The sequence below is a fragment of the Alexandromys fortis genome, unplaced genomic scaffold, assembly GCF_014885135.2.
Source record: "Alexandromys fortis isolate MF-2015 unplaced genomic scaffold, M_Fortis_MF-2015_v1.1 scaffold_28, whole genome shotgun sequence".
Lineage (NCBI taxonomy): Eukaryota > Metazoa > Chordata > Mammalia > Rodentia > Cricetidae > Alexandromys > Alexandromys fortis.
The window spans coordinates 4,131,107-4,147,805 of record NW_026067901.1 but is presented as its reverse complement, the minus strand read 5'-3'; the positions used below and the strand labels follow the sequence as shown (position 1 = coordinate 4,147,805).

Sequence of the window (16,699 nt, the reverse complement as noted above, 5' to 3'; positions counted from 1 at the left end):
GTTAGAGGAAAGACTCAGCAGTTGGGAGCACTTCCTTCTATTGCAGAGGACCCAGGTTCTGGTCCCAGCACCAATCCCACAGCTCACAACCATTTGTAACTTCAGTTCCAGAAAATCTGATGCCCACTTCTGGACTCCTCTGGTACCAAAAACATGCTACACATACTGAGATTTAGGTTAAAAACTCTTGTACAAGCCGGGCAGTGGTGGCGCACACTTTTAATCTCAGCTCTTGGGAGGCAGAGGCAGGCGGATCTCTGTGAGTTCGAGGCCAGCCTGGTCTACAAGACAGGAACCAAAAGCTACGGAGAAACCCTGTATTGAAAAATCAAAAAAAAAAAACCTCTTGTACATAAATAAAATGAATAAATTGTTTTAAATATTATTTCATTCCACAAATCCAGGAATGTTCGATATAGGAAAAATAAATTATTTTAATATATCACATTAGTGGAGTGAAGAGCATAAATCACATGAAGATGCAAACATCACCTTTGACATATCCAATAAGACTTTCTAAAGAAATTCTCAAGAGAACGGGGCTGGAGAGAACACATCCAATATAATAAAGATTACATATTACAAACTTTTAGTAAACATCATGCTAAATCGAGATTGCAGAAAATCATTCGTACCAAAATCAAGAACAAGATGAACTGTTTCCACTCTTATTTAATATTGTGCTAAATGTCCTAGCTATAGCAATAAGAGAAGAAAACAAAAGGAACAGCAATAGGAAAGGAAGGAGTCAGAGTATTCTTATTTTCAGATCATAATATCTTCAAAATATCTCATTAATATTTCTATTAGATTTGAGTTGATTATAATTAGAATCCTTGCTTACTTTTCATGAGTTTAAGCAGCAGAGAGCCAAAGATTTAGGTTTACTTCACTAAGCATTACAATCTAAGCTATGTTTTGGGATCCAGAAATAAAGCTATAACATAAGCTGCATGGCTGATTAGTGAAGTAATATTTATATATTGTTTAAGAGAATATATTTTGTGTAGTACTGAATTGCATTCAGTTCCCTGCACACAGTAAACACGAACTCTAATATTGATCCACATCTCAACCCTCCTGTCTCATCTTGAGGTAGAGTCTTAGCAAGGTCCCAGGATGACCTTGAACACCCAGGCTGGTCTTGAGCACACTACGCCCTCACCTAGGCTGGCCTTGAAAATACTATGTCCTTACCCAAGTTGGCCTTGAACAAACTATGTCCTTACCCAAGTTGGTCTTGAACAAACTATCTCCTTATACAGGCTGCCCTTGAACACACTATGTCCTTACCCAGGCTGGCCTTGAATACACTATGTCCTTATACAGGCTGGTCTTGAACATACTATGTCCTAACCCAGGCTGGTCTTGAACACACTCTGTAGCTAACCAAGACTGGCCTAGAACACACCTGTAGCTAACCCAAGATTGGCCTAGAACACACTCTGTAGCTAACCAAGACTGGCCTAGGACAAATTCTGTTGGTCTAGGAGGTCCTTCTGTATTTGTGTTGCTTTCATTGGTCGAATAAAGAAACTGCCTTGGCCTTTTGATAGGGCAGAAACTAGATAGGCAAGCTGACTGTAAGATTTCTGTGTATATTTCAAGGATTAAGAATGGCCTTTTAAAACCTGGAAGGTCATGGGCAGCCTCCTCCCACACACGGAGGATGAGAGTTTGAGGCAGTGTGCAGAAACTGACGGAAGCACACAGAAGAGACCAGTGGAGGGGAACACCATTCCAAAACAGACATATACAAGAACACTGCTCTGAATAAATATGTATGAAATTCAATTTAGTAAGTTCACATAAGTTCATTAATTTAATTTCCAAAAAAGAATCTCAATTAACTCTTACCAAAAATAATTTTTACTAATATTGCTTTTTATAACACTATTAAATCCGACTATTTAGGAATTTCAATGGAAAGAATAAGTCAAAGTTTGAAATTACTGTAAAATTAAATTATTATTTTAAATTTAATGCTTTGTCCTGAAGTTTAACATACTGATTTTAAAATAAAGAATTTTTTATAATCTTATTTATTTTTGAGAATATAATCTAGCTACATTATTCCCCTTTCAGACAAAGTTCCTCCTTGGAAACTCTCCCATATACCCCTCCTTACTCTCAACTTTATAGCCTTTTTATTAATTGCTGTTACATACATATATGTATGTAAACATATATATTTCTAAATCAATAAAAACAACCAGATGAGTCTGTGTGTTACTTACAAGCATGCTTTCGGGGATGAGCATCTTGTATTGGATAATCAACTGGTGTGCTCATCCCTAGGCAAGACTCTTTCTCCTGCTCTCAGCAAGAACTCCGCCATGCCTTTCCCATCATGAAGGAATGCACCAACCCTTATTCCCTCAGGATGCTTCTGTCTGCCATTATGCCATGACTATGAGAACAGTACCATTGCCAAAAGTCATCCCTTCATAATATAAGCTCCCACCTTCATGTTCTCTGAATCCCTGATATCATTTAGCCTATGATAAGCTCTGCTTTTGTGAAAATTTTTCTTCACTTGTCTACTGGACACACACTGAACAATTCTCTTGCCATCTTCCTGGCTTCTACTATTTAATCATCGAACTAAGACTAAGTTCTCCTTGGTCCCTAAATATCAACATGACCTAATGCTCAGCCCTTGGAGATCTCTCTCTTTCTCTCTCTCTCTCTCTCTCTCTCTCTCTCTCTCTCTCATCTTAGTCAATCCTCTATGTAAACTCATTCAAGTTTCTAGCTTTAATTATCACCAATATTTTGGTTCTCAGTTTATTTTCATTATCCCAGACCCATCCACTGAACTTGTACTCATTTCTTCTATTCGCTTGTTTGATAGCTTTCCCACTGAATGTTTATATTGTACTTCAAACTCAAAAATCACATTCCTTATACCAACTGCTAAATTTCTAGTGCCCACAGATACCCTGACCACAATAAATGAAGAGAACATTCCCGCTAATTACCATTCCCTCAGTCATTCTGCCCTCAACAATGATAATAAAATTACTCTTGGAAAAATCTACAACATTTCTGATTTTGCTTCTCCTCACACACATCAGGATTTCCAGGAAACAAATCTTCCTTCCCATCCGCAGTGCAGCTCTAACCAATTCTTTTCTCTGGTGTAACGTTAAGGACTCAATGAAGAATACAAATTTAGAAAATCTCAATTTAAAGCCACGTGACTCTCAAGTGTTCTTGTCCTCCTTGCTCTCAGCAAACACTATGTGGGTGTATTCCATGACACAGAAAAGACTGGGCGGCCAGGAGCTTGAGTAAGACTCACAGGATCCCATCTGCCCATAGAGGAGGAACAGTAACAGAGGTCCAATACAGCTCCAGAGCTTTGTTTCAATCCGGTGAATGCTCCCAGCTTTCTTTTATTTGCTTCATTTTGCTGGTGGCATTTGTGGTTTGATGTGCTTTGATTTGTTTGATGACTGCTCATACTTGTTTCTTTTCAGATAGCCTCCCTGCATCAACAGAATTACACCTACACCTTATCTATCCAGGAGATAGATCCTGGTAACCACCACGGCTGGGGATGGCCAAAACTTTTCATTTAGACAGCCTCAGTGTGCACAGTGACCTCTGACCCTGGAAACAATTTAATCTAATTCATCAAGACCAGATTTGAATTAAAATCATTTTTTTTTTAAAAAGAAGGGAATTTTTTGTTTAACAATGATGAATTATGTACTAAACCTGTAGTTTTCACCTCCTTAGGGAGTTTTTCCAAAGATTCAGTTGTTGGAGTAGGAAAAGGTTACTGAAGGGTTCTGAACAATGATGAGGGGGAAAAACACCCTGTATAACATTTCACTAATTATATTCACAACTCTTCACTTTTACTAATAAAGTGATAATTAGTAGCTAATATTTTAGGTCAGTAGCTGATTGTCTTTGTTAATAGCTAAAAATGTACATGTTAATCGAAACTAAAATTGGAGGGATTTTTCTTGAGAAGAGATACTACATTTATGTTTGATAAATATTGTGTAGAAACATATTGTAATTAATTTTAAAAGAAACTAAATTCCAGTTTTCTGGTTGCTTTTCATTTGTAATTTTTGTCATATGTCTTTAGTATGAAAATCTTTTAAACCAAAGGACCTAGCTTTTTTGGAGCATTTTCCTGCTAATGATGAGTGCTGGGCATGAATGTGAAGACCTTCATATCACCATGGGACCCATCATGCATTCAGATGCCACTTGGGAGTTTCCATCTTACAAAGTCATACAATCATTAAACAAGCTACTCATGAATAGCCGATCTGATCTGATCTGGCGAGAGCTGCCCTCGGGAGCATCCCATTGTGAAGTTGCACACACATTTGTGTTCTCTTTGAAGCCATAAAATTAAAACTGTTATGCTCACATTGAAAGCAAAGAAAAAGTTTCTTAGGTCAGTAGATTTAAGGTATAGTCTTGGTCACAGTGAGAGCCTCTCCAAATGGCAGGCTCTTAACAGCAAAGGTTAAGTAAGAATGAACTCCCAGAGAAAACCTTCAAAGGCCTGCATATCCTCGTCCCACCATGGACAGCATCACAGCATTTAGGACGAGAGTGTATGGACACCTACAGTGTCAAAGAAATCCTTCCTAATCGCACTCTTTGGTCTTGGCATTGTCCCTTGATGGTAACTACAGGTATGTCATTACGTGAATAATAAGGATTCGCACATATATATAGATCCAAACCTGCACAAAGAGCAAGCAAAATATTTTCCCAACAGGCCGGGCGGTGGTGGCACATGCCTTTAATCCCAGCACTCGGGAGGCAGAGGCAGGTGGATCTCTGTGAGTTCGAGGCCAGCTTGGTCTATAAGAGTTAGTTCCAGGATAGGAACCAAAAGCTATGGATAAACCCTGTCTCAAAAATCAAAAAAAAAAAATTCCCAACAATAGACTTATCGTGCATAGAAATTCATGACTCCTCTATCCTAATAGATTATAAATATTTAGTAGTCAGAGTTTTATAAGAAAAGGAGGATGAAAATCAACATATCACTGGATCTGCAACCAGATTTGTAAAAGAATATGGGATTACCTAGTGAAGTAGGAGGTTCTTCTGTCTATGTGTTGCTTTCATTGGTTATTAAAGAAACTACTTTGACCTAGTTGATAGAGCAGAAGTCAGGTAGGCGGGGAAGAGAGAACAGAATTCTGGGAGGAAGAAAGCAGAGACAGGCATACGCCATGGTTCTCCTGCCCTAGATGGACACTGGTTAGACTCATGCCAGTAAGCCACAGTCAAGAAACGATACACATTAATCGAGATGGGTTAAACTAATATGTGAGAGTTAGCCAATAAGAGCCTAGAGATAATGGGCCAGGCAGTAATTTAATTAATACAATTTCTGTGTGGTTATTGCGAGTGTAAGCTAGCCGGGTGGCTGGGATGACAAGCAGCCCGCTGGACAGGGGGTAAGCCAGTCTACTAGACGCAGCCCGTTCCTCCAAACTACAACCTAGCATCCATGTGTACCTCCTGGAGAAACTCTCAGACAAAAAGGATGGGGATTGTTTCTCGTATCAAAAACCTGAAAATGGCCCAAAATGTTACTGGGAAAATGGATATGGTGTCATGGCACACTCAAACAATTAAACATTTCACAGCATCAGAATGGAAGAACTGCTGTTATATACACCAAAAAAGATGCCTATGATAAACAGGTCAAACCAAATGGTGCTATAGAAGTCTGCAAATGGCATGCTTCCACTAAAGAGTGTTGGAGACACATAAGGTAGGACAAGGTTTGCACTGGCATTAAGATTCCGCGAGAAAAAAACTTAATCACCATTCTGTGAATAGTTTATTGAAATAAAAACTGCCTATGGTTGTTCACTATAAATTCTATAAATTGAATGCATATATTTGGGATTTTAATTTACTACAAAAATATATAAAATGGGTAATTTCTAATGGATTCTTACAGTAAAATGTTTTTGAAAATATCATTTAAGAAATGTCATATCTCATGTGTGTGTGCAATTTAAGAGTTGAACTTACACAACTAAAAAGTAGTGTAGTAGCCATGAAAAGCAGGAAGGGTGGCGTGGAGAGATGTTAGTCAAGGTACTTCATCTGTATCAACATTAAACTCAGAGGCGCTACTGTGCCAGAGAGACAACTTTCATGAAAGTGGACCATAGCCTTAAAATTCATGAGAGTAGATTTGTTTTATCACAGAAACCATCCCACAATGCATATACTCTTCACATGTAATAGGTGGTGCATACCATTTTATCAACTAAAAACGTGGGTGAGAACCAGTAAAAATTTAAAGTAGCATTACAGCTTAGCTGAAACTCCAGCGAAAGTTTACCTGAAACGTCCCAAGGCCCAGGGGACTGTGTGGAGGAGCTCCTCTTTAGTTCCTGTCTGTATATCAGGTGGGGCTTGTTGTGGTCCTCTTCATGTTCACCCCCATCTGCCTTCATGACTGGTTCTAGGAAATATTCGCCATCGTGTGCCTTGAATGTTCCCATCTGGAATGGAGAAAGTAACATTAACTTTTCCCAAGAGTGACTATGTAGTGAATTCCCATTGTACTACCAGATCGAACAGTACACAGGGCTGGGGCCCTAGCGCAGAGAGATACAGTGCTTGTCTGGTACATGTGTCCCTATGCTCCATCCCCACCATGACAGTAAAGTGTAATGAGTTCACAGGGATAAAACAGCAGAGCCTGGTTACTAAATGCTTTCAACTGGACACAAGTTTCCGCTCTGTGGCTCATGCTTCTTTCCTTCTTCTGAACTAAGTCACAAGACTACTATCCCAATTTACCTTAGACAGTGGGTGTTCAAGTTATAGTTTTGGTGACACTTCATCTCAACTTCTTTATTTTAGCTATCCTAAAAATTATTCAGGAGCAACTTGAAAAACTGTTCTAAATTCCGTTGTAAATGATAATTGCATATTTTGAGCCAGCGTTCTAATGCTGTAATCTTCGATGCCACCGAAATGATCACAGCAATTGTAAGCATGAAGCCCTCTTGACTGTAATTATGATCAGGTCACTGTGACTCCATCAGCCTCTCCACTCCCATCTTTCCATCATCTAAGACACTGCCAGGAACAGCAGGCACTGTGTGGCCATAGGGATGAACTTGTGACTGTCCTGGTAAAGCAGGCCGCCCTGTAATGATTTGCTCACGTCTTTACTGAACACTCATGAATAATAGCAAGTGTGGAGACATCTCTGACTTATCTTCACATCGTTTTCTTTTATGGAATAAGTCCAATGTTTAGGTTCTCTTAGGTAGTGTGTTAGTAGAACAAACAACACTTTTAATGGCTTAAAAACTAGGGGCTACAAATACAGCTCAATAATGGAATACATGCTTAGCATACATAAGAACAGGAGTTCAATACCCAACATAGGTAAAGTAAAAATACGTGAAACTCCATTGATTTTGCTTACTATAAAACGCTGAGATTATGACATTTCAAGAAAAGACAGTTTTAAATTTTTTTTCATTTATTGGACACTTTTCTAATGGCCTCTTGCAATTTTATTAACGACCTCTACCAATAGGAATTTTGAGTCTACCCATAAATCACTTCGTTTTCATTATACATCCAGACTCCAGCATCTCCAACCTTCCCAGAAAACTAATTCTGTCCGTATTATAAGAGGCAACAAAGAAATTGTTTTTGAAATCTGAGCACATGGGTCCACGGAAAATCCTTTTCTGCCTTTTAAAAAAAGTCTGCTGAGGAGGAGAAATATGATAGTATCTTGGGGAAAGATGTAAATAGACATGCGCTATCCTCTGCTTAGCTAAAACACACCTATGACACCGCTGTGGACGCCACACTGTTTCCAAGAAATTCTTGCTTTTCTCTTTATCAAAACTGAAACAAGGAACTTCTATTTCAATAATGTTCACAGGGTCTGGCCTGGGCTCCCACAAGAGAAAAACCAGTTCTGTCACAGTCCCCTCAGCTTTAGCTGGACTAGACTAGCTCATCAGGAACAGCACCCCTGCCGTGGATAGGGTTTCCTCAGAATCTATGTATTTAAAATACCAAGCTCCTAAAGCTATGTGGATAATTTATTTTCGAAACTGATTCCCCTTTATATGTATCAACGAGCGATTGTCACTTCCACTTATTTTTCTTTATCTCATCCCTATGGAAGGGACCTCCTGCTCAAATTATAAAAATTATTAGGGTTATGCGAAGATGCTCCCAGGAAAACTATTAATTCAAATTAAAAAAAAAAAACTTGGAAAGGAATCTGGTGAGGAATTTGAGGACTTGACAAAACAGGTGGTTCATAGAATCACATTTAGCTCATCCATATTTTTAGCACCCTGCCTATCTGCAGATGAATGCTTCGGACTGATTCAGAAGGAAGCAAATGATCGCACTTTCTTTCACCGAGTAGCAAACACTTCAAACCCAGATTTCACTTGGGCGGGAGCTTCCTGGTTACTTAGAATAGTGACCAACTATTTGCCAAGTTATTTAGCGTCCATAAAACTGGTTTCAGTTTGTTCCACTGAACATAATTTTTATGTGCAGAATGCTATCTCAGTACTGTGGCATTCATTCACACAGGATTCAATATACAAGGCCAACACACATCATACTGTTACTACAACCAATAGTGAGCCTTTGGATTTCATAAAGAGAAAAAAAAAAACAAACACCGAAGATAAACCCACTGAATTCTTTTCCCAAAATATGCCCAGTTCACCACGCAAAGCCTGGCCACTGGAGAACAACGCTGGAAAATATGGAGTTGCTGAATAAAAAGTTTTTCAATCTCTAATCACAGTCTATAGTGACTTTTTTATAAACTCACAGGCATGAGTCCTGGTTTGGCGCTTATGGAAACTTAGCCAAGTTATCTCATATCTCTCACTCAGTTCTGTTATCTGTAATAAAGTCATAAAAAGTTTTACTCACCCAATTTCATAAGAAAATCAGTGTGTGTTCAAATGATATTCATACATAGAAGCTCAGTGGCTACTATGAAATAGAAAATGCTTAAGGCAGAACAAAAATATTTTACTACAACACCAATGCTCTAGACACTCTTCTACCATGAGCAAAGTGTAAATGCTGTAAACTCAAAGACCACAATATAACCTCAGAGATTCTTCGTAATCTGCTGGATTAAATGCTGGAAACCTGCATATAGAAATACATTGCATAAGTGGATGAATCACTGATGAGGAAGACGTAAGAACTGACTCCAGAAGTATAGAGCAGAACTTCAGGGATGTACGGTTCCTTAAAGGTGAGCCCCCTCTCCTCCGCCAGCATTCGTTAGCGTCCCTGTTCTGTGTTCCAGATCCAGATTTCCAATGTAAAAGGGATTGGAGTTGATGAACAGTAAATTCATAGCTGGTAACTCTACATCAAGTCCTAGTCCATCAGATCCTACCAATCTATCCAAGATGCAAATGGCTCAATCTGTTTGTCCTAGAAAATGTAGAAAAGAGAGATTCTATAACTTGTCTCTTTTTAAGGCAATAAGGGTTCTAAAAAACCATCAAGATAAAGGTCACATTCTTGTAGGTCTGTCATAACAACCTTTTTCAATATCTCCCTAAAATGCTGGTGAAAATATAAAACCTAAAATCGTCATAAAAATGAGAAATTAAATATGAAAGTATTAAGAGCTGTTTTATAAAGATATGACAAAATATATTTCTGATATATTGTCAAAATATTATAAAACAGTATTATTTTAAAATAAAAAACACAGATATCTACAACATGTTTCCTGGATTATATTTTGCTTATTTACTTTGACATGTGATCCTCTTCAACTACTAAGGCAAATCTACCTGATGTTCTCACCTGTTGTATCCCCTCATTGTTCTTTACCTAAAGACTATATTACACATTGCCATTCTCTCCCAACTATTTAATAGAGCTGAAGGTTTATCACTAAGGTAAGGATCCAACATGTTATAGATTCTTGGCATTCATGAGTTTAACATAAGTGTTTTTAAGCTTTGTAAATGGACATAGGAAACAAGTAAAGCAATTATAAAAATTTGAATCGTCAGAAGTCAAACTAATTTGCAGCAGGGGGTGGGGGTGGTTATTATCAAAGGAACCATGAACCTGAAGTAAAAATGTTCCCGGCTGTTTTCATTGTCAAATAACCTACAAGGCCCTTAAATTTAAGTCAGCTGTCCTAAAACAATTATATACACGCACACATGCACATGCTTGTGTATGTACACACATGCATGCATGTGTGCATGCGCACACACACACACAGAGTACCTCTCTACAATCCATTTTAGATGTGACCATGGAGCAGAAATGACATCCCTTTCAAAGGGCAGACTGGTACCTTCATAACTGACGGTGTTCCTAGAAAAAGGAAGCCCTCTCGCTGCCAGCATAGCGCTCCTACAGTTCTTCCACAGAAGGGAAGATCAGCAACTGCAGATCAGCAACTACCAGGCATCCTCTCTTCTTGGGGGTGGGGAAGTTAAGGCTGGGGTAACAACCACATTGTTCACTTGTGTGTACTGCGCTTGAGAACACGCAGTTAATTCATGCTGCCCAGCCCAAAGGACCTTAAGGAAGAGACAGTAGAGCACGCTGTGACTTTGTACTTTGAGTCGAGAGACAGTGCCCTGTGAGCATCTGTTGAAAAGATGACTGCGACAGTGAATGAAGAGAGCAAGGCAGCATTTGAAGGACAGAAGGGGGACAGCCTGTGGGAGAGTGCTCATCACTGATAGCCATTCCTTGCTGCCTTCGAGAAAACTCTCTGCCAAACATCCTCGTCATTTTGCATCTTGGAAGAGCCAAGAAACATCTTCTCAATACATGGGAGTTGCCATGTCTCCTTTGGGCTGAGACAACCAAGAACCAGTTGGCCTGCTCCATGCTTACTATCGAACCAAAGGATTTATCTAGCTCATGAATATATTTTAATTAACATACACGATACCAATACTTAAGTCCCCATCAAAGGGAAGAATTAATCTGAATACCCGTATATTACTTCATCTTTACTCATCCATCCCTGAAAGTTCACAAATATGTTTGTATCCCTTGCTTGAGGACACTTGAAACCATATATTAAGCATTTACGCACATAGTGTTTCTATATGCTGCTGGCTTTGTCGATGCTGAACACCACTAGCCAAGAGTACATTGAGACCTTTTAGTGTTGCGTCCTGGGGTGTGTGTGTGTGTGTGTGTGTGTGTGTGTGTGTGTGTATTCATGTGTATGGAGGTCAAAGCATAACCACAGATGCTGTAATATCTCAATCACCATCCCTTCACCTTGGTTTGGAAACAGGCTCTCCACTGTCCTGGAGCTCACCAAGCCGTTGGTGTTGGCCTGTCAGCAAGCTCCTGTTTCTGAGTCCCCAACAGAGAGGTTCTAAGCATAGGCTAAGCAGGTGCCACCACACCTGGGCTTATTTTAAAAAGCAAACACACAAATAATTATGGTTCTGGGGATCAAACTTACATCCTCACGCTTGTAAAACAAGCATTTTACCAACTGAGCTTCCTCACTCACAAGGCCCCACTCATGATTTCTTGGTGCTACACTGAGTCAGTACTTGAATGTGACAGAGGTAGAAAGGGAGATACATTTAGGCAAAGGGTAGGATTCTTCTCCCAGCCATGCATGTCTCAACTGAAGTATCTTGAACCATCCAACAAGCCAAATGAGCCTACCCCAAATCCTTGTGCTTTCTCTTTATTTGTTACAAGTTTACACAGATTTTCCAAATTCCTCCTTGCTTTTTCTACTACAGGCACTTTTCCTAAACAAATCACATTTTTGACATTTGCTTCTTGAAGAATGTGGACAAACACACACTAGCATAGTTAAAGCAAAGTCACAGGAAATGCTTCCTCATTGTGGGAGTGTTTGAGAAACTACAAGACCAATAAATTTTCCCTTAAAAATACAGATATGTAAATACACACACACACATACACACACACACACACACACACACACACACACTGAGCAACTGGCTGGAAGGCACAGCCGCTAAAGGTGCCTGCTACCAAGCTTGAAGGCATGAGTTTGATTCCCCCACAATTCCCATGATGGAAGGAGAGAATCAACACCTATAAGTCGTCATCATAAGTGAATAAATAAAAATACAACTATAGATTGTCACATGGGATTATAGAGGCTCTGTAAATAGGAAGCTTAGAAAATGATAAAGACTAATTCATTTTTAGGATAGATTCAAACCTGTGCAGCTACTTATTGACAGTTTCCATCCTTGTCTACTGAACTGTTAGAAGTTAACAGAAGCAACTCAACAATGAGTCTCCACTGGGGAGCTGTCAGACTGGATCTTTGTTCCTAGGAGAAACCCCAACATAATCCACATGGCCACATCAGTTACTCTATCGGAATACGGTACCAGCCAAGCACACCATCCAGTTTTATAAAATGTGGAAACTGTTTCCTTCAACCAACAAGATTTCCCTGCTTCCAGCGCCAACAAGAAATGATGCAGCTAACATCCAGGTGGGCAGGTTTGTCCCTCAGAGTCTCTGGAAGAATGGAATCCACTAGGCAATGTGAGAAAAGCGTCAGTCAGCACCACAAAGGATGTTGTCTTTGTGTACGCTATGTGTTACATCCTGTCATGCAATGCTAATAACAATATTAAAACTTACTTAATGCAGACCCCAGATCATTTAACCCCATGAGACCACAGATAGTATCAATAAGCAAAATAAGTTTAGGATTAAATATGGGGGTTAATAGCCTGATAACTGTAATTCTGGAGCAGTCTATCAATGGATTAATAAGCTTTATAAGCCTTATCACATTATTAATAAATGCTTTATAATATGCTCTACCTTTCTATTAACTATATAGTTTGGAAACACATAAATCTTTGCCCTAAAATCTTTGAATCTTTAGATAAACATTTATGGGAAACAAAAATAAAAAACATTGGAATAGCAAGATATAAATGTATATATATATACATACATACATACATATTCTTATGTTCAGAAAAACTCCTGGCAATATTTTTATTGCCTTCTGGTTTTACTCCCTTCTGGTTCTTAGGTTCAAAACATTTAGGAATAAAATTTTTAAAAAGGGCTGGAGAGATGGCTCAGTGGTTAAGAGTATTGCCTGCTCTTCCAAAGGTCCTGAGTTCAATTCCCAGCAACCACATGGTGGCTCACAACATTCTATAATGAGGTCTGGTGCCTCTTCTGGCCTGCAGACATACACACAGATAGAATAGTGTATACATAATAAATAAATAAATAAATAAAATTTTTTAAAAAACATCATCCAGGCTCAGTAATATTGCAAAAGGGAAAAACATGTAAACACAAAGACTTGCAAAAGTTTTAAAAATTAATGATCCAGAAATTGAAAGAAAATGCTTTAAGTCATACCTTAGGTTAGTTGAACACTAATGAACTAAATGAAGTCAATAAAACTTCCAGGATCTCGATCTGAGCAAATGGTCATCGAGAGAGGATTTTTGATGGTATTAATTTGATTTTCCAGATCAACTAAGCGTTATTTTTAAGTCTTTAAAAATTAGAGTAATTTTCCATGAAGTATAAATGTTTGTTTATTATTGGTGCTTCTGCTGTGTTGATGATGTAAACAAGGAAGGAAATTACTGGAAACATTTCAGATAAATACAACTTGAGACACTAACTTGAAAAGAGCAAAAAGACTTTCCAAAGTGACTTAGATTGTCTTGGGTTTTACTGCTGTGATAAACACCATCACCAAAGCAACCTGGGGAAGAAAGGGTTTATTTCACCTTACAGCTTGTAGTAAACCATGAAAGTACATCATCCATGGAAGTCAGGGCAGGAACTCAAGGCAAGAACCTAGAAGCAGGAACTGATGCAGAAACCAAAGAGGAACACTACTCCCTTGCTTGCTAGTGGCTTCCTCAGCCTGCTTTCTTATAACATCCGGGACCACAAGCCCAGAGATGGTACCACCAGCAATAGGCTGGGCCCTCCCACATCAATCACTAATTATAAAAATACACCACAGTCTCCCTGAGGGCAATCAGGTAGGAGTCTTTTCTCAACTGGGGTTCTGTCGTCCAAAATGATGTAAACCTGTGTCAGGTTTACTTGATATAAACACTAGCCAGCTCTGTAATTAACAGTGCTCACACACTGGACGTCTTAAATCAACTTGAAAGTAAGTATTATTACATTTTGTCTGGAGAGAACTACTACCAATGTTTGACTCGAATAATAAACAGATGATTTTGTGGAACTATCTGAACACCTTCCAGAAAGTATGGTCTATTTATTTATTTTGCTTTTTCTTTTTCAGACCGGGCTTCTCTGTGGTTTCTCTGTGTAGCCTCGAACTCACAGAGATCTGCCTGCCTCTGCCTCTTCAGTGCTGGGATCAAAGGTGTGTGCCGCCACTGCCCGGCTTTGGTCTGTTTGTTTTGGTTAAAGAAAACTTGGGCTCACAAGAAATTTGTAGCCGAGTTATTTCCTTCAACTGGGGCTGGAACACCAGGGCCAATGTAGCTTTGTCCATAATAAAATGGGACTGACTCTTCTATCACGTTAGCAATCATACAGCGACGATTTATCTCATTACACAAAGTGTAACAATTCAGGCATTCATATACAAGTATGTATGAATGCATCGCAAACTAGCGTGGTAGTATTTTGCTATTTCAGTTCATTGGTTTTCATTTTAATAATATATGTGACGCTGCATATTTAAAATGACTATACTGACAAGAGATTCTGGGTTTATGTAGACTTAAGTCGGTCATGGGAAAAGGCAATAAGAATCTTTGTTTTCAAGGGAAAAAAAATCAAAAGGAACACCGGTGTGGTGCTTTATTTCATTTCCTCTCTCTTCATTAGGATTTTAGACTCCCTCTCTTCTACTCTTGTCATTTCTAGTTCTCCCATACTAGCAATTATGTTGTGGATATTTTCTATCTTTCCAGGACCAGTCGTCATCTTCCTTTTCCCTCCCATGTGCCTGTTAGTGTCCCCATACCAGAAACTGAACAAACTTCTTTCCAAATCTTTTCAGCCTCGTGAAATTACGTATAGTCAATTACGTATAGACTCTTTAAATTACGTATAGTCAATATTTTCTTTTTCCGGCACTCTAATTCTTAATTCATTTTCGGCATCTAGAGCTGCCCAGCACTAAGGCACCAGAGTGGAAGAAATTGCCCTGAGAGTGTAGAAGCAGAATCCAAGAGGACACTCCTGATCGCCACTGGAGCATGTGACAAGTCGATAAAAAAAAAATGCTCTCTCATCCTCTGTCCTGGGCTTCTCTCCGGGACCCTCTGAGTTTCTCAGAGAAACTTACTAGGAACCACCGTGCCCCGCCCCCAAAGCAACCAGAAAACCAAAGCACTAGAAAACGCCAAGGGAGGCACAATCAGGCTTACCAGTCCCCCACAGAGACTGAAGACCGCAGTGTGGTCCTCTCGCGCGTTGACCTGGCCACGGTAGAAGCAGTGGCGCAGGTCTGGGGGCTCCGCGCTGCCCCCGCCTGTCCCAGGCGCCGGGGTCCCCAAGTGCACTTCGGTGTAGCCTGCAGCCAGGAAGGCCGAGTCAGCGCTCAGGTTCAGGTGGAAGAGCTGCCCGTAGGCGCGGATGCGGTAGTGGGTCCTGAGCGGAGTGGGCTCGGGAGTCCCGGAGCTCCGTTTCTTCCTGCTGAAGTGCCGGTTCTGGGGAAACACGTCTCCGAACTCATTGACCCGCGCGGGGGTCACCACTTCGTAGGAGGCCAGAGTCTTCACCAGGGCTTCTGCAACACATAGAGCAATGTCTATGACGCCCGACGCTGTCCAAACCACAAACTCTCGAACCAAGCATCCCCACTAAAGGTACCAAATTTTGGTCCGTCCCAGGGACACGACAGATGCACACGCACGCACATGGACACTGTGACCATGTTCTGCTTTCCCACAGCTCCTATGTGCTCCACACAGACCCTGCCACCCACCACCCTGCGCAGCCACCTCCTTGTCAGCCCCTCTTCTCTTCCCTGCCGCCAACGACCCATGTCCTCCTAGCGCACACTGCCCCGTGTCCCCACGCGTGCCCGCCGCATGGCCAGGGGAGCTTGTCCCTAGTGCACGCGATTCCACAACACCCAGACACCCAGTGAAGTCCTCGGAGATGCTCGGAGCTGGCCGGCGTGGGGGTCTCCGCGAGTCCGCACCACCCACTCGCACCCCGCCCTGAGCGCTGCGGGCAGCGCCCACGGCGACCTTACCCTGTCGTGGGTGGAAACGAACTTCCCAAGACCCAGTGAGAAGGAGCGAGATCGGGCAGAGCAGCCCGGTCAGCCACTTGGCCACCCGCATGGCTGCACGTTTCGGGGAAGGGGGGGGATCCGGACAGGGAGGCCGCCCGGGCCGCCGGCTCCCCGCGCTCTGCTGCCCTCCTCCGCGCTCTAGCTATTCGCCGCGGCGCCTCAGCAGCCTCCAGAGCCACCCGGGCGGCAGTCCGACCCGCCTCGCCCCGCCACCGGTTCCCGCTGCTGGTGCCGCAGCCTCATCGCTCGCAGCCCGCCTGGCTCTCGCAGGCCCGCGCCACCCTGGGAAGCGCTCACCGCCCGGCCCAGCAGGAACCGAGCCAAAGTAGCGGGGCGCGCGGGGCGCGCGGGGCGCGCGGGGCGGTGAAGTGCCCGCCCCCTTGCCGAGCCGGCCAATCAGCGGGAGGC

At 41.3% G+C, this 16,699-nt stretch overlaps 1 protein-coding gene across 1 annotated transcript in view; it reads right to left on the bottom strand.

Moving 5' to 3' along the window:
• The window catches only part of Adamts20 (ADAM metallopeptidase with thrombospondin type 1 motif 20), a 107,702-nt gene extending 91,362 nt beyond the window's left edge, over nucleotides 1-16,340 (bottom strand). Inside the window, exons 1-3 of the mRNA XM_050130883.1 lie at nucleotides 16,250-16,340; nucleotides 15,417-15,778; nucleotides 6,347-6,509 (exon numbers count right to left, since the gene is read on the bottom strand). Of these exons, the coding sequence (XP_049986840.1) occupies nucleotides 6,347-6,509; nucleotides 15,417-15,778; nucleotides 16,250-16,340 (616 nt within the window). The remainder of the gene's footprint in view (nucleotides 1-6,346; nucleotides 6,510-15,416; nucleotides 15,779-16,249) is intronic.
• Nucleotides 16,341-16,699: the final 359 nt, after the last annotated feature.